At 40.1% G+C, this 19,131-nt stretch overlaps 1 protein-coding gene across 3 annotated transcripts in view; it reads left to right on the top strand.

Moving 5' to 3' along the window:
* The window catches only part of EPHA4 (EPH receptor A4), a 144,350-nt gene that overhangs the window by 94,510 nt on the left and 30,709 nt on the right, over positions 1-19,131 (top strand). For all 3 annotated transcript variants that reach the window (XM_008585071.1, XM_008585072.1, XM_008585073.1), the window contains exons 6-8: positions 16,261-16,385; positions 17,534-17,693; positions 18,864-18,975. In XM_008585071.1, the coding sequence (XP_008583293.1) occupies positions 16,261-16,385; positions 17,534-17,693; positions 18,864-18,975 (397 nt within the window). The remainder of the gene's footprint in view (positions 1-16,260; positions 16,386-17,533; positions 17,694-18,863; positions 18,976-19,131) is intronic.

Genomic DNA, 19,131 nt, shown 5'->3' with positions numbered 1-19,131 from the left:
CATTAAAAAGGTGCGAGCTCACAATGGCTCCCTGGAGGTCTGTATTTGTCTAGATAACATATAAAAGCTGTAAATCTGCCTTTTGAATCAACCCTATTTTTTTTTTTTAGCATAATCAGTGTGTATTTTGAGCGTAATAAGTGCGAAGGTGGATAAGAGCACAGCTTCATCCATGTTTCTTTAATAAACAGGAAACACATATAAACAAGCCGGAGATTTTGAATATGCAGCCAGTAGAAAGCTTGATCGAGTGTTCTCTACACTCTCCAAGTCAAGGACTTTTTTTCTTCTGAAAATTGCAGGTGATTCTAAGAGTTCCTGATGGAGCCCTTGTTTGTGTTGAAACCCACTGAATCAAATCCTGATCCTATAGCAACCCCAGGAGAGCATGATTTTAGGAAACTTCCCAGGAGAATGCTTTTGGAGACTTGGGAATTCTTGGAGGGAACATCTTCTCATTCCTCCCTGTTCAAAATAGGTGTAGGGTTATCATAACAGCATGTAGTAAGGGTTCTTGTTGTGTTGCTTTATTTTAATTGAAAGCAAGGAGAACAAGCACAGCAGATGCCACTTCGTGCAAGCTGATTGTCTTATTGTAACCAGGAGCAGGGGACAGAGAATTTGAGAAGCGTACCTGGTGTTTATAGCCCTCATTGTACACTCCAGGGTAGAGAAGTCAACTAATTCAGATACGGCTTGAAGAGGCTGGTAATATATTTAAGGAATCTTCTTATAATATAGAAGTGTATTATTTGGGAGAATGATGCTCTTTAAATCTCACTGTTAACACTTCAGGGGTGCATCTTAGCTGAACGTGTTCTTTATTTTGTTTGTTTGTTTGGAGGCTGGCGAGTGCAGGGATTGACCCCTGGACCCTGGTGTTATCAGCACTGCACCGTAGCCAACTGAGCTAACAGGCCAGCCCTGAATGCGTTCTTTGGATGATGGCTTTTTCTCTTTCTCTCCACTGCTTCCTCCTCCTCCTATGTTCAGAACACACATGAAATAACTTCCATAAAACTGCTCATAGTGTGCTGGAGCCCTGCTCTGGGGTCTTTCTTACAGACCATGCTGTGGGACTATTTTTAGGTGAGATGCTGTTCTAATGAGGTCCTTCCAGGATTTAGGGATTGACTCCTGGGTGGAACCAGTTGCACTGAATTTCACACTTCAGCAAATTGCGATAAAGAGGCGCCCCTGTGAGGTACTGTGAATCCCCTAGTTAAAAAAAAAAATCAAGTCCTAAAACAGTTATAGCTTTCCTAATACGTTCTTTGTTATTCTCTATGACTACAACAGTCGAGTTCTCAAGCACAGATCCAGTTGAGGACATCTATTGGCCTTAATAACATTTTAAAATTTAATAGCTTAGTTGTTTCCGCCTTGGTCTTACAGTGCCTGTAGGAGTTTAAACTATTTGGCACATACAATTTAGTTTCTGGCTGACACCCCAAAATAAAGAAAAATATATAATTCTACGGCTGCAAATTCCCAAGCTTTAAAATCCCTTCTCATAAATTATTCTCCTGTTCCTAACCTATATCATAGCTTTTAAGAGAATTGCTTAGAAGATAGAGTTTCAAATATGAGGGCTACAGGAATATCATTCCATGGCCACATTTTTTTGAGGGCATAGCATGTGGTGACCATTTGTACATGAAGCAGTTTCAGTATACTGGTTGTAATTTAACCCAAAGGTCTCTATCTCTTTTCTCTCTACTCACCAGGCATTTCTTTGTGCTTGTCTACATAGCAAGCAAGAAACTGGACAGGAAAGATTTGGCTACATATAAAACAGACACTTCCTGAGATGATACTAAAACCCAGTTTCTCAGCATTCTAGGATTCATAGATGTTGTCCCCTGAATATTTTAATTCCCAGTGTTCAGAACTTTCCCAGACTTCCATGCAGTGGAACCAAATTGGAAATAGGATGAGGGGTCTCAGGACTTCACTCCCCCATGGCCCTTCTTTCCTTTCTCTCCACTTCTAACATTCTACTTTATCATCCATGGGCACCACTATCAGCCCTGAGCCATTGTTCTCTCAGCCAAGCAACATTTGGATTTGGAAAAATTCCAAGTAGCATAGAACACATCAATTTGCAACCAAAGGTTTACTGACATGTTTCCTCTGCCTATCTGACCCTGGCAGTAATAATCTGTAGCCTATAATGTTATGTTCTAATTTATTCTTTCTCAAATATTTTTCATCGGTTTTTTCTCCATTCTGCCTATGTGTTTCAAATGCAGCAACAGAAAGCTACTAAAAAGTCATTTCAGAGATAAAAAGGACAATGGCTAATAAAAATGCTAAGAAGTTTATATCCACAATTTATGGTTACCATAACTTTTTTTTTTGAGCGGCTCATATGATCTTTTAAAATGATCATTAGAAAAAATAGTTACCCTGTTCCAACTGTGTATGTGATGGAGAATTGGATGGCTTCAAAGATGACTAATGGGACTCTAGACCTTTCTGTCTTTAGGTCACCTCCTTGAATGTGGACTATATCATAAGTGGTCCAAGGCCCGACCATCTGGCCAACATAGAGTGACTATCTTAATGGAATTGGTCTCAGTCCAGGTCTTAGTTGACAGGTGTTCACATCATAAGTGACATTAATTGACTTCCTGGTCTTTCAACTTGGAAGACAGTGGATCATCATTGAGACAGCTATGGGGAAGGAGTTATTTATGATATATTCAAGTTCCATTGAAAGCCAAGGAGTTCAGCTCTTTGAGCTGGCACTAACCTGGTACTTTGCAAATATCATACTTGTGTCTCATGGGTTCCATTAGCTTGAGAAATAAAAAAATAAGAATCTAATTTCAAAAGATTTCCAATAACTCAATGTCTAATGCTGGTTTTCTGAAGTCAATGAGCCTTATGTACTGGCACTTTTCTCTTCATTTTATATTATAATGGTCAGATGCCTCCTATAAAAATTATTACTTTTGTTTGTTGGTTTGTTTGTTTTGAGGTTGAGTACCAGGTCACTTATTTATAACAAAATCTATGGATGATACTCTCTGATGGAGAATTTGATTAAGGCTATCTTCATGCCCTTGTGAAATGGGAATCAATGTGAAAAAGCAACATTGAGAACTAAGTACCAGGTCACTTATTTATAACAAAATCTATGGATGATACTCTCTGATGGAGAATTTGATAAGGCTATCTTCATGCCCTTGTGAAATGGAAATCAATGTGAAAAAGCAACATTGAGAACTTTTTATCAAAATAAATCTCAAAGCATGGAATTAAGGGGTATGGGATTTGTCCAATAAATATACTTTTTTGTTTTTAAAATATTTGAATCAAGAATAAGATATCATTCATTCACCCTCACTCAGGACCATGACCTGAGGATGATTTGACTAGACTTGGAGGAGATTATTAGTATTATTAATATTTTGCACCTTGAAGTTTTCTAGGTTCATCTACTGGCATTTTTTTTTTTTTAACTTCACAGATGATTTAGATGTCCTTATAGCAAGTGGCAAACCCACAACCCTCCTGAATTAGTTATCATTCTTAAAAAGTCAAGATGACAACAGCCACAGCGGATCTATTTGTTGAAACAGACAGGCTCTTTTAGCAGAATGATCAATGTCTTACCCCTTTCTGAAAGGCTTTTCAGAGATAGGAAATCTTCAAGCATCCGATATAAAGTAATGAACAAGGCTTTTTATTGGTCAGTTTCTGGAACAGGCTTTTAAGTATTTCTGCCTGTAAATGTAGAAATCTGAGTGAGAAAAGTAAAAGGGAAAAGCAAAGATTTACTGAGTACATCTATCATCCTGGCTTTTAGAGTCTTTGTGATTAATACATGTTTAATTGGGGACTGATCTAGATGCTTTGGATGTCAGAAAGCTAAATGTTACAGCATTGTCTCATGGTTCCTAACACAGCAGGACAATTAGCAGCTGTCTGAGTAACAAAGAGAACCTGAAGCCCACAGCACAGCTTTTTATTTTCCAGATTTGGAATGCCCAAAGCTCTCCAGTGGAGATGACAGCTTACGGAACAGAAGCCTTGATTAACAGCAGCTAATCCCTTCCCTTTCTCTTTGCTGTATTTCTGCTCAGTAGAAGAGAATGTTTTTCTTACACTACTCTCCATAGTCCAGATTAATTTTGCAGGGCATTGTAAGCCATGGAGGGTTTCACTTTAGCCAGGGCTTTCCATCCAATAATTTCAACTAAGAATTGAAATGTTGTATACATTTTTAACATATTTAGGCCCAACATGAACACTCATCTTGCATTCAACGAAAAGATATGTTTTTTGTTTGTTTGTTTTTTTATTGCTGTTCCTGGCTTTATCCCATTTTCTTATCTTAAAATAATTGTTTTGCTCAAGCAAATTCTTATAAATCACCTTCCAATGAAAAGACTTGTTGTGCTGTTTGCCTGAAACTGGCATTCTTACTTCACAAAATACACACACTGGATCCTGCCATGTTTCTGTTGGCAAGTGTCGGGCTATCCTTGTCAGAAACTGCCAACAAATTTCTTAGTAGGCAAGGAGAAAGTATAGCAGCAACTCTCAGATGAAACAGAGGACACACTCAAATTGCAGCAGAGATACTTGAGTTCTCCTTAAGTGACTTTCTGTTAATCCTGGTGGATGTAGGCCTTGGTTTTGAGATGAACTGTCGCCCACTTGTAACTCTAGAACTAATCCTATGACTATACATGTAGTAATGCTAATTCAAGATACTAGCTATTTTTAAGAAAGTAAAACAGGCATTTAAATAATGCATTTTCTTCACTACAAAGAGCAGGTATGGCTGTATGGCTCAGGTATTAAGTGTAATAATAATAATTGTAACACTTCATCCTTAATACTCTTAGTTAACTCTTGTATTTGTTTTATAACCTTTTTATTGTGAAATATTATACACATAAAGAAAAGTGGGCAAGACTCAAATGTATTGTCATTAAATCATCACAAACACCATTATTCAGGTCAAGGAACAAAATAATAGAACAATGTTAACCTTCCAGAACCTCATCTTGCCCCCTTTACCACTTCCCTAACTCCAAATACTATTGCTTTACATCGTAATTGAATTTTGGGGGTCTTATTCTTATCTCAGCTTTTCGGGTTAGTTCTAATATGAGGTGATTCATCACCAAAAGCAAGGTTTGCCTATGAACAGCGATTGTGTCTGACTAAACTCAGGATTTCCAGCAACCTACAATGTACATAGATAGCCCTTTACCTAACATATAGCCGACCTCATTAAGACTTACTCTGTGGCTGCCACTGTGGCATAACAAGTCACTTAACCTTCAGGTTTCCAATTTCTTTCCAGTGAAAGGAGAAGAGACGAGGCTCTTTCTATAGATCAATAGTTGAGAATATAGGTTCTAGGACCAGACTTTAATTTACCACTTTACAAGCTGTAACTTGGGGCAAGTTAGTCAAATTCTCCGTACCTTATTTTCCTCATCTATAAAATTCCTCATCTATAAAAACTCCTGTCTAGAATTTTTGTGAGGTTTATATAAATTAATTCATGCAAGAAATTTAGAACAGTGCTTGGCACATCATAATCATTTAATAATCGGTAGTTCAGTGTGTGTGTTATTACAGACATGTGGCATAGAGGGAGGACCGCATACATGACTTCTGAGTCAGGCAGACTTGGATTTTAAATCTCATTTTATAGCTTTGGTCAAATTATTTAATTCCTCTGTGTCTGAATTTCCAAATCTGAAATGTAAGGGTGATAATTATAACCTCCTCGAAGAGCTGTGAGGATTAAATGACATTAAGTAAGTGCAAGTGCCTTGCAGGGGAGGCCGGTAGCCTCGATTTTTGCTCACTTACTTGTTCCCTGTTTAGCTGTGATTCACACGGCCTAAGTCTTCTCTGCTTGAGCTGTTAATTGCACCACAAAGACTAAACTAACTCTTTTCTAAAAAGAAAACTCAACCAAGCCATTTTGAGAACCCCACTGTCTTTCCCATTTAACATTAACACAAGCTCAGCTGAATCTTTTAGCCCAGTATTTTGTGATTCTGTTGAGTTCATTCGCTGTTGGAAGATTGGTGGCTGTGATTGTGTCCCTGTGAGGCTGTACTGCCTCTGTTGCCAGCTTTGCTGACCTCAGGGCGGCCGCTCCAGTTTCTCACAATTGAGTGGATATCTGTGCAGCGTGCGTGGCCAGGAGCTGGGGTTCCCAGGAGGGAACCTGAAGGCCATTTAGGCAGCTTCAAACCACAGATCAATCTTCTGCGGGCCATGATGCCACCTCATCACTTCATTTGAGGTAGTTGTTATGAAAATGCCTCTCTTTTGCAGAGTGGCCTCACTTCACTTGAATGGGTACCTGCTGTAAATGTCAGTCAGTGGGTTATGACAACAGAAAATTATTTTCTGCTGAAGTCACATGCAGTTGGTGGTGAGGAGGGGAGGACTGGTCTGGGGCTTCCAAGATAAGGCTGGACATCAACCTCTGGGGGACCATTTATGGGTCAGGACTAGAAGAAGAGTCATCACTTCAACCCATATTCCATTGTCCAAAACTCAGTCATATGAACCACCCTAGATGCAAAGGCATCTAGGAATGTAGCCCTTGGCTGGCAGCTCCATCCCAGGAACAGCTTTTTAAGGGAAGGGAGCTCATATCTTTGGACAATTAGCCAGAGACCAATCCGGACATCTTCAATTTCCCTATGCAAACACTTAAGATGAAGGCTAAGAATAGCATTGTGTTCTATTATTTGAAATAGTATTGATAGCTCACTGTAAAGAATTTGTTGAAAATAATCTGCTACCCATCTTTCTGGGGGAAAAAAAAATGAAGTGCCGTCCCATCTATCTGGGGAAAAATGTCTTCTAAAATTTTGGTCTCATATTTAACCAAAAATTAGGACCTTAGAGTTAAAGACTTTATAAATTCTTGCTCTTGAATCATTTAGTTAAGGCATTATTAGTGCTCCAAAATCAGATTCTTAAAATCATTGGAAGCCTGGGTTAATTGTGTCCTTCAGTAAGTGTTATTGCACACTGCTTTATTTTATAGTATCCATTTAAAATCAGCTCTGTACTGACCTTGGAAAGCACTTTATGGAACAAAAAATGCATTCTTCATACAACTTAAGTATAAGCTTAATTAATATGAATAATTCGATATTTAAATATAAATGAATTCATTTAATTCAGAGTCTTCTAAAGGTTTTGGTTGAGAATTTGGTTCTATACTTTTGTCACATAGCAAAAAAATTCTGTATCAATTTCTAAACCTTTTGCTTGTTTGCTTTAAAAATAATACCATTCTTGACTATAAGAAAATGTGCTCATATATGGATTAACAACATAGCAACTAAAAGCCGTGCAGCGCCGAACTGAGTTCTTATATTAGTGATGTATCCATGGAGGGTGTTTGGGGATTGAGTCTTTTAATGATTTTACCTTAAAAAAAAATAGCAAAGGGTTAGCCCAGCTGATTGAATGTGCTGCAAATGAGATCATGTGTATGCGAAAGCACTTTGTAAACTGTTAAGAACCGTAACATTCTGTCATGGTAATGGTAAAAAAAAAAAAAAAAAGTATAGAAATAGTTCAGTGACGTTTGGTGCCATAGGTATTGCTGATCTCTGGAGGAGAAATTCTTCTCTCCCTTTGGTGGAATTTTGAAGAAGGCAATTAATATTAGCACCAGAGTTCTTAGCATCACTGAGATGCAAAAACCTTAATCACAAGGAAATCATTAGTGCTCTGAAGCATTTAATTTTGATGCTTGACAGCATTTTAAAATGCACAAACCTTTGATAAGGAGCAAATCAGAGCCATCGTATTGAATTGAGAAAGAAAGAACAAAAACCACCTTAAGCTCCAAGTAATTAAATTTAAATATGGTATTTGCATTATGCAGAGGTACGTATAAACTGCGGGTTTATTTTTCCTATCAGTGAAAGAACCCTTGCGTAAACATCATCTATTGCAATCCAGATCCTGGGGAGGGAAAGGTAGCCCGGCTGTGGTTAAGTCATCTTCTCTCCAAACACTGGCCATTGTGTTGCACTGACATCCATGGTTCAGGTTTCTGGACTTTCATAAAGGGCTGTTTTTACTCTCCCTTGCCCACAGGCTGGAGACCTTTCATTGCATCCGTTTATTTCCTGCCTCACCTCCTCCGCCCTGCTAATTTGAGCCAGTAATGAAATGCAGTCAGTCTGTTTCAGCTGTTCTCTTTTTTCCTCCCCAAGTTCCCTCAACTGTTTTTTAATTCATTGCTTACTATGGTAGGACTCAAGAAAACAGTTTTACAGCCGAGGAGCCAAGTGAATTCTTCCCCTTTCCTTTCTCCATATCTCTTTTCTCTTCTCCATCCCACTTGGGTGTCACAAGTACCAAACCGCTGCAGTAAAGTGACTTGTAGGTGTTTAATGGCAAGTCATTGAGGAAGCAAATAAAAGAAAATCACAGCATTACCTTCTGTGGGGAGCAAGGACTGCTGAGCTTTGAACCGAAGAAAGTGAAATTTACCATTTTCTTAGAGGGAGCCACCTCTGTTTGACATCAAAGCATCTCTTGTAATTCTTCCTTGGGAAATGCACCACTGCTAGTGAGTGTGATAGAGCCCCCTAATCTGTGCTATTTCTGCTTATCAAAAACACACACAGAGATAAAACCCGTGTGTGCCTTCTGAATGCATTGTGGCCTGCTCTCAAACGAAATGTAACCACAGGTACATAGCAAATAGAGATTCTATTTAGAAAGCATTCTCAGTTTCTCAGGGATATGTGGAATTTTGAACACAAAGTATTTGGGGGTGCAACTTATCTTGGCTTTCTATTAGAAAGTTCAGACATTCAACTGCCAAGTTTTGGTGAATTTTTCCTTTTTTCCTCTTTTGGTTTTTGCTCCATCCTTCAAAAATGGTATTTTACTTCAGTTTTGCTTGTTTTCAATGGGTATGTGGAAAGACAGAGTCTGTTCCAAATGCTTAATCTTGCTGCTCCTACTGTAACTGCAGAGGGCTCTCTAGTCTCCCACCCTCAGGCTTCAATAATATGTCCTTTTGGTGGATGTTCAGAGAATACTCAGCAACTTCTCCTGGCAGTGACTGACTTTAGTTACACCAGTGCATCTTTGGAGGTTAATTCTAGTCTTATAAAACAAAGGGATGCTTGGGGTCATCTCTGGATTTAGGATTATGTCTTGGGAATCTCAACACCCCTGCATGTTTGTAGTTAGGAAGTCAGGAGAACTATTTGCATATGCTTTAGAGATACAGAGGAGAAACACAGCAAATTGTCAACACCATCATCAACCTAAAGAGCAGTCCCTTAAAATGCTGTCTGGAACAGGTGCAGCGAAGCCTCCTTTTAATGTTAACTTACATTTGAATGACATTTTACAGCCTGTGTATTTGAAAAATATTCAGAAGTATCACATATACCTTAGAAACAGAGACTCCATTTATAATTAGAATTGTCATTTGCTTCACCTCTAATTGTCATATCTTAGTTAACCTAAATAACAAAACTAAACCCACAAAAGGTCATCTGAAACAGGTGCAGATGGAAAGTTGTTTTAAGGTTGGCTTGTTCCTGGTACTCTATATTTAGAAAACTTTTTACTGTCTACAAAGATTTTTCAGATCAATTTTAACACTTAGTTCGCTTTTATTCATTCAACAAATTTACTGAGCATCTACTATTTGCTAGATATGATCTCGAATATTGGGGATACAGAGAAGAACAAGTTATGGAGCATACATTTTAGTAGCTTACGTGCTTCTATCTGGAAGGTAGCTATTTTACAAATTGGAAAACGAAGATGACAAAGTTTAAGTAACTTGTCCAAGATGGCTACTAGTAAATGTTAGAGCCATTTATTTTTTCAAAATTCTTTTAAAATCCATTGGTTTTGCCACCAAATTAGTAAAGTGAAAAATACTTGAAATGTGTGGATCAAATTTTTTTAATCTTTACCTCATTTCCTATGTCATAGCCAAACATGTCCCCAGAGAACCAGGGTGTGTGTTAGGCCCTGAAAATTCCAGTCCTATTTGTGGGAGGTGCACTTTGCTTTTCCATTCTTCCCCCCTTCTGCCTCCTCTGTATGCCTGCAAGTCTTAACCACACCTCGTGAGCCTTTCTCCAATCCTTCCAAGGTTATCTTTGCAATCCACAAGGCGTTCCTCCTTATTCAGGCTTCTCGTCCCAGACACTGCCTTTCTTCAGCCAACTAGTGTTTCACTTTTGAAACACAAATGCCTCTTTAGCTCTATTTTGGATTCCTTAAGAGAAGACTTAAAGAATATTTGTTGAATGATTGAACAGATGTGTCAGCATCATTTTTAAGTGAAAAAGAAGAGGAAATGAGGAACACGTTTTGGATTAAACACTACTGAAATCCCCTTGAGAGTAAATAGGAAAAGATGGTTTCAGATACGGGCATCTCAGAATTGGTCCCTGGAAATTCTGCTTCAAAAGTTTGAAAACTATGGACTTCATTGAATTACATCATAAGTCTTTTAAAACCACCCTTTAGTATTGCTTGCCTTTGTAAGATGGTTTCAGATACGGGCATCTCAGAATTGGTCCCTGGAAATTCTGCTTCAAAAGTTTGGAAACTATGGACTTCATTGAATTACATCATAAGTCTTTTAAAACTACCCTTTAGTATTGCTTGCCTTTGCGATTTTTATATCCATCATTTTCTCTAATCATACTACGGTCAGCTAGCATCACCAGCTCTCTTTGCTGTGTTATGTTTGAATTCTAGCCATTAAAGAATGCCTGCTTTTGTCCAGGGACACAAAACTTCCCATAAAACAAGCGTCTTCTTTAAAAAAGAAGTCTGTGGGTAGATAGGAATGCTTTTCAATCAAGATGCATCTCTTTCTGTTAGTGGCCATGAGCCCCCCCGCTCCTCCTGGCTCCCCCTCACCGACTCCTCAGCAGGTGGATTAGTGTCTCCAGATGCAGCGTGCTGAGAAAGCACCCTCTTCCTGCTCCTCCCCATCACCAAGAGAGCCTGAATAAGGAGAGGGTTAGGAAGAACTGTCTCCTTTTAAATTCTAGAAAAATGGGTCCTCTGAGTTGACATTAGAAAGTGTCTTCTGTGGGAAACTATTATGAAACATTCCCCATCTTTTTTTCAGTTGAAAAAAGGCTAAAGTATAAGATGGTACTTAATCTGGTACCGAGGACTGGATTCTGTGTGGCCTTGCCTACCTGTCCCCCAGCTTTGCCTTGTGCTGTGGGTGGTCATGAGGTATGTGCCGCGTGGATGAATCTGTATTGAGGAAGATCCTTGTCTCTGCAAGGCTTTGGAATGTAAATCAGAGAACTGTGAGGCAACTGAGAACCTTTTTTACTTCTTGGTCTTGTCACGTTGACCAAAATTCCTGCTAGGACTAGAAGTCCTCTTTTAACCAAGGCATTGATTTGTCAAAATTCCTATTGAGCCATATATTTGGGGGGAGTGTTCAATCTCTTATTTTATTATTCTGTTACCCCCTCCTCTAATTATTTTAGCAAAAGGCAGAGCTCTGGGGTATTAGGATTCTGGATCTAAACATTTCTGAATGGGGTGGATTTGGGCAGCATTTACCAAAATGTGGAAACATATCAGTGGTGGCATCAGAGATGATTTTAGGGAAGACACAGATGGGATGTTACATAATACGGAATCATACTGTGTGAAAGTTAATTCCTTTTCAATTCTCTTTTAGTAATTCTGAGTACACAAGGTCAGAATCTCAAGTCAGTGCCCAAGATACCCGATGCTTCTCAAGACTAGCTCATCTCTCTTTTTAACCAAACTTGGAGGAGAAAGTGTTCAGCAAACATTGATAACATTGTTTTATATACATATTGTATTTATTTTTATGGTTATCTGCCATTAATTGCAAGTGATAGCAGAGTTGCATTTATACCAGTAACTGGGAAGTTTCTTTTCAAATATAACCGTGGAAGTTGTAAAGAGTGTGTCTATTGAAGAAGAGTATTGCTTGAATCAGTACTAGTGGGTGCAGAGGCATGTGGCAGCAAGTGGGTAGCATGGGAGGACTGATGCTTGGGAACCACTGGGGTAGGAAAGATTGAGAAATGTCATTGCCAAATGCCTTGTCTAGGGAAATGAGCCCCAGGCAGGCACAAGTGGCAGGGTGATGGCTTCCAGATGCGCAGTTAGAGACTGCATTGAAAACAGGTAGAAAAGGTGAGGGAAGAACCTTCATGTTGCTTATGATGTGAAGAACATTCAAGTGGCCTTCCTTCCAAAGTGGCAGTATGGCAAAGCCCAGTTTTCCTTAAACTGGTGTTCTTGGCAGAGAAGGTAAGAGGCTCTCCTTCAAGGGCAGGAGTGACTGCCATATTATACTACAATGCAGGTGCACATTTAGGTACATTTCCCAACCTCACTTGGACATGGATTGCTTTTGTCACTGTGCCCTGATAACATGCTTTTCTGAAGAGCATCTGGTCAATAAAGAATTCAGTCTTTGCAGCCACACAGCATAATACTTTCTGTGAATTAGAGCTATTTATTCCACTTTTCCCTGGTTGCATTTTTATAGTAGATCCTGAAGACAAATTCCAACCCAGCAGTTTCTGACTCTCCCCAGCCTAATATTCTCTTTTCATTCAGTCCTTCTACCCTCTCACTTGTGATTCTCTTTCATCTCTCATCATCTCCCATTTTTGACAGCCAAGTCAAGATACACTTCTGTTGGTGTATTCTCACGTTTATGCATATCAGTTTTCCAAATAGGGCTGCATCAGAAATATTATATTAGTTAACATGATTAAATTGCTAACTCCCTGCTTGAGATTTTTAAAATTAATTAATTAATTATTGTTATTATTATTTTAACATTCTAAGATGTTATTGTGGAGCAGTTGGGGGAGGGAGGAGAAGAAAGGGAGGAGGATACGTGGCAGGAAGAGGAAGCGGGGGCATGGTCGAGGCCCATGGCAACCCCCTCATTCTTGGTAGTGACTTGGCTGGATGTGGACTTTGGGTGGCTGTGTTTGAGCCCCTCGGCACTCCCCACAACCCAGGAGCCCAGGGTACTTCCAGCAGTGGCTTGGTGGTCTTCCCTGGGCTTGATGAGGACAGCGGGGGGTGTGGCTGAGGCCCTTGGCCCCCCACCACCCTGGATTGGGAGCCTGGAGCACTTCCAGCAGTGGCCAGGTGGTCATTGCTGGGCTGGATATGAATGTTGAGGGACATGGCTGAGCCCCTCAGCCCCCCCCACCCCCCACTCTGGCTTGGGAGCCCAAGGGGCTTCTGGTCCTTCTAGGTTTTATTTTCTTTGGTGGTGTTAGACCTTTACAGGTTAATATCAGAACTTTGTCTCTGATCTGTGGGGTTTTGTTTTTTCTTTCAGTTCTGTTTTGGATTGTTTGCTATTCCCACCAATTAAACTCTGCACTGGAACTAATTTGTTGTCCTTTGCTTACTTCTAAACTGGGGGAACTTCCTGTGGGGACCAGCACTTGAACCCTGTGGATGAACTAAATTGCTGATTAGCTGCTGATTCTCTAGGGAAGGCATTTTGGGCAGCTCAGGTTTTAATTGTTGACTTAGTAAACACTTCCAGGTCTTGTGAGATCTGGTACACCTGGATCTTGTGTGGAAACTCTGATCTGGGCCTGAATCTTTTCAGCAAACTGTTTCCCCTGCAGTTCTATATTCCTGACCAGTCTCCACTGAGTGGTCCTCTCCTCATTGGAGGGCAGATCAGCTGTCCTTACTGTGCCCCATTGTTCCCCCAGTGAGCCTGTCTCCCCCGCCCTCTGAACTCCAATCACTTCCCATGGGATGGGCTGTGCACCGGTCCATTGCGATGACTCACCAGCCTCTGAGTGGCTCCCTTTTTCAGTTGTCTGTGGCCCCTCATTCCTGTGTGGGTCCACGGGAACCCAGGGACCACCAGGGCCCTCCTCTCCCCTGCAGCCTCCAAGCAACTTCATACGAAGAGCACAGCTGTGGCTTTTGCCGGCTCTTGCTCCATGTGCTCACCAGGGCCAGGTTTGAATATGGCAGGGGATCGAAGTGGTTGGAGTGGCCCTTGCTTTCTCTCATCGTAACTTCTCCTGCTTTCATGAACTCAGTAGTCTCTCCTCTTCCCCTCAGTTCTAGCTGCTTGAGATGTTCTGAGCACCTTGATTGTACTCATATTCCCTTTGAGTGGTCACAGGGACACTGCTGCTCAAACTTCTACAATGGTAGAAATCCCATTCATTTTGCATGCAGCAGTTTTGTGATAACCCAACCACAGAGAAGGTGTCTTAGGTCACTAGTGTCATCGGAGAACAGGCAGGCGGTTTCCTTCCTTCGCTGTTGGTGATCAGGATCTGACCCAGACCATTTCTGGGAGAAAGTTCATTTTATAATTTTATGATTTTCCTCCCTCCTGCTTTCTTTTGAACTGCCTTACTTTTCTATTTCATTTCTCAGTCCTGAACATCAGAGCCCCATTTTATGGAGTCCATGCTGAAGTACTCTGTTAGGCAATATGTTTATTACCTGGAGTGAAATGCTTTTCACAGTCAGACAGTCTGCTTAGCCTCCTTGCTACCTCCATGGTTAAGGACAATGGCTCTGTGTCAGCCAGTTTAAAAAGAGAGAGAGAAAGTGTGTGTGTGTGTGTGTGTGTGTGTGTGTGTTGGGGGAGGGGAGCCTTAATGCATGTAATGAGCACATTTCTGTGTTTCATTTTCCTCAAGTTCAGTGGCTTCTGTGTGTCTGCCACACACAGCTTTGTTCATCCAATTTGGTATTATTAACCTTGGGGTAGCCCTTGGTGGAGGGCATGTGTATCCACTGTATCTTTCACTTGTGTTTATGTCTGAGATCCAATCTGGAATAGCTTTGGGATCGAAAGAGAGAGAAAGTTATAGAAATAGGGAGGTGTGTGTGTGTGTGTGTGTGTGTGTGTGTGTCCATCTTGAGGCATTCCTAACAGAGATACCAGGCTGTCAAATAACCACCTCCAATCCACGGTCCCTGCTGGACTGGCTTTAGCTAGAAGACTCCGTTTGGTAACGATGGTGTGTCTGGTTGGCTTACTCTGTCAAGGTACCGACAGATCTGGTCAGGTGGGTTTGAGGATTTTCCCATTTCACTTTCAGTGACAATTTATTTTACTTTTTCTCTTTTCTCCTCTGAGTTAGGGGTTAGGAGTCATGTGTGTATTGGGAAATGGCAAGAGGATGACCCAACACTAATATACGGTTCCTTAGTGGCCACTTTTTGACATTTGTTTTTCCATATTTCCACAATGTGGGAACAAAAAAGAACATGCATACAATTTAGGAGGCCCCCTAATCTCTGGTTCTACAGGCCAGCTTGGTCAGATAAGATTAAGGACTTCATGAATGCTCCCTGTTCTCCCTGGAGATGGCACATATGTCCCGGCCATTGTTGGTCGCAGCAGAGCTGGATAACAGCTGGCTGGAGGTGCAACCACCACAGTGGAGAAGCAAGCCTTAGGCAGCCTGGCTTTATAAATCTCAAGTATGTCCCTCTTCTCCACCCCCAATAACACACCCAGTAAAGGACTGCTTTTGTGTCTGTCTCAGTGGATAGAGGAAGATTTGCTACTCTGAAGGCAAAAGCATTATTTCAACTCTTGTAAAATAGTTGCAAAGTGCCATATATGTCCAGAGAGACCATCATGGCTTTATTTGTGTTCTTCATTATTTGCATGCTTGTGTTCAAACTGAAAACTCATACTGTAATTAAGCAGTACTTTTATTTATATTGGAAAGTGTATAAATTGTTTACCTTCTGGCATTCCCTACAGTACCCATGGAAGAGTTGCAGATTCTCTTGCTTATATAAAATTAAAGAACAGGAAGATGACATTTATATTGGAGGTAGGATGAAATGCAGCTTTACTGAGCTTAAAAAGAGGTCTTCCAGAGGCTGCCATGGCTTGCAAAAGGTCAAAAACCAGACAGCATCGGATACCTACAGCCTTTCATGAGGAATGGCTCTGGGTGCTTTGGAAGTGATGCTGTAGTCTTGTGGACCCAGCAGACTTTTACCGCAGAGATTGTCTTTTTAAGGCAAACCACACACATATCAAAAAAACCAAAACAAAACAACAACAATAAAAAAACATTGCAGAAAAAGATAAGGAGCAAAATGGTAAGGGAGGAAAACAAGATAATTCTTCATACTTCTCTTATGTAAAATGAAATCATTAACTGATGCCACTAAAAACATTTTTTTTTTCCTACAGTAAAATGTCTTTTGCTTTTTGGTTTTCCCCAATAGCACCATCATCCATTGCTTTGGTCCAGGCTAAAGAAGTCACAAGATACAGTGTGGCACTGGCTTGGTTGGAACCAGATCGGCCCAATGGGGTAATCTTGGAGTATGAAGTCAAGTATTATGAAAAGGTATTGCTGGAGCTAGATTCCTTCCTTCCTTCTTTCTCTGAACCACCACAGGAAGCACTACAGGCTCTCCCAGCCAGGGTGGTGGGGCACCTTGGGCCTCAGCCACACCCTTCTGACAACCAATGAAGTCAAGTATTATGAAAAGGTATTGCTGGAGCTAGATTCCTTCCTTCCTTCTTTCTCTCTCTCCTTGCCTTTCTCTCTTCTTTCATCCTTCCTTCCTTCTTTCTTTAGTTATTGGCCAATTGTAGATTGTTGAACAACGATGAACCCCAAAACCAAATGCATTTTGCTTCCCAATCAAATCTGATTATAACATTTATTATTCATTTAGTTATCTTGAAAAATAAAAAAAAACCCATCGTATTCTAATATTAACTATATTTTATCTTTTTAGTAATGGAAATCAAGATAGCTCAGAAGTTCTAATCTATAAACCTTCTATCAGGGAGAGTGACACATAACATTTGAAATAATGATCTGTTTAAGTAGATCACTGCTATTTAGAATGAAGGTGTGGGTTTTGATGATTTTTAATAGAAAATCAGGGAAGGAAAATTATGTTCTTCAGCCTCTTAAAGTTATAGAAAGGCATTATTTTTACAAGTAACTTGTCTCTCTTAAAAGATAGAATTCTGAAGACAGCTATTTGCATTAAAGGTTGTCTAGAAAATGAACAATTTTCTCTTTCTTTTTAAAAATAATCATTTATTGGCTTCCTTATTAAAAACAGAAAAAGGACAGGATTTTTTTTATTGAAACCATATTATAACACTTGACATTTTCTAGACTGAAATCAGAAAAAGACAAGGGACCTTCTGATGGTAATTATTTTTTTTTTTTTAATTGCTGGGCATGGAGCTGAAAAAGCCACCAATCATCATTTAATGTTCTTTTCAAAAGAGATTATGAATAAAGATGTGGATACAGTCAGGGTCAACAACAGTCATACCTGAACTCCTCATTTCTTTCAACATCTAAGAACTGACAATAGTACTTGTAAAACTCAAGAGAATGGGGGGTATACAGACTTACCGATCTCTGTTTATGTTCACCTTCCGAGTGGACTGATGTGGCTCATTCAATATTGCACTTAGAGTAAGGATTTATTTTGCCACCTTCACCAATTTTATCTTCCTGTATCGTAGGATCAGAATGAGCGAAGCTATCGTATAGTTCGAACAGCTGCCAGAAACACGGACATCAAAGGTCTGAACCCTCTGACTTCCTATGTTTTCCACGTGCGAGCCAGGACAGCAGCTGGCTATGGGGACTTCAGTGAGCCCTTGGAGGTCACAACCAACACAGGTAACGAGGACCACCCACAAGCAAATCATTCTGAGGCTCTTTTTATAATACAGAGTGAATCCCATTAAGGTGAAATCTATGGAGCAGTACATAATTTTTGGTTAGGCGAACATTCTATTGCAATGAATGTTGCTTGAAATAAGATAGCCAATATCTGTAACTTAGAAAACCTCATGCTATTTAGAGAAGAGCATTTTTCAAAATAGTATCTGCTCTGTCTTTTCATATGAATGAAAAATGTTGCCTCTTTTTCTCATTTTTGAGCCTTCTATGAATCATGAAAAATGGGATTACTAAACTGACTAAGTGAGGGTTGTGTAACTACCCTACGTTAAGATAAGGAATTTTCTCTGGGAGAAAATGAATGAAAGGGCAAGATTTTTTCTTTTTTTTTCCCCTATGTATTTCTATAAATCTGTTTAAATCAAGTCAGATCAGTCTTTTTTTTAAAGCCCCTTTGGACAAACATACCAAATCTTTAAATACTGTAAGTTGGACCAACTGGGTGATTGAATCAAAAATGTTTACAGAGGGGCCTACCCATGAACAAGCAGTTTGGATAAGATATCTCCACCTCCTTAATTCACACACCAAAAGTGGGTCTACTTGATCACTAGATGGGCCGGGCGGCAGGAGGTAAAAAGTAATTTTACTGATGAATTGTTGGATAAAAGAAGAAGAAAAAAGGCACAAGAGAAAGTAGAATTGAATTTGAAGTGGATCGACATCCTTTGGGATTATCCAGGAAGGCTACAAAGAGGAGAAGTAGCTTTTGAACTGGTCACTAATAGGCAGGTTTTTGATAGCTAAGGGGGAAAGAGGGCCGTTCAAAACTTTGTCCTTCTTGAAATTTCCAAGTGCATTTCTAGCTTGGAAATACATTTGATCATTATATAAGAGTTAGGGTGGGGTTAGAAAGGAAAAGAAGAAAAAGTCATGAATTATGTTTATGATCATGTTTACTAAGAGTCTTGTGAGTTTCTTCATACAATTATAAAAAGAATGTCTCATTAAGGCTGTCTTAGAAAACTCTGTTGCATGAATATTTAACGAAGGGCAAAGAGGCTGTGAGCATTCCAAATGGCTTCAGAAAGTTGAAAATTGTGACCCAGGCAGAAGTTCTTCTTAGGACCTTCCCAAAGGTGACCCTTGTGGAATTGTCATTCTCAGTGCCTTCCCGGATCATTGGAGATGGGGCCAACTCCACAGTCCTGCTGGTGTCCGTCTCAGGCAGTGTGGTGCTCGTGGTCATTCTCATCGCAGCTTTTGTCATCAGCAGGAGGTAAGCCCCGAAGCCCTTCATGGCACCACCTCCTCCCCAGTGTTTACAAGGGGGTTTTTGTCTCCTTCACTCAGAGCTAAGGCTTTAGTCAGCATCATACACATGGTGTGTGGATCCCAAGCTCCCACCTTGCTGCTCTGATCTTCAGCCCCCATG

Source organism: Galeopterus variegatus, unplaced genomic scaffold, assembly GCF_000696425.1.
Source record: "Galeopterus variegatus unplaced genomic scaffold, G_variegatus-3.0.2 Scaffold3440, whole genome shotgun sequence".
Classification (NCBI taxonomy): domain Eukaryota; kingdom Metazoa; phylum Chordata; class Mammalia; order Dermoptera; family Cynocephalidae; genus Galeopterus; species Galeopterus variegatus.
This window is presented reverse-complemented; position numbering and strand designations above follow the sequence as displayed.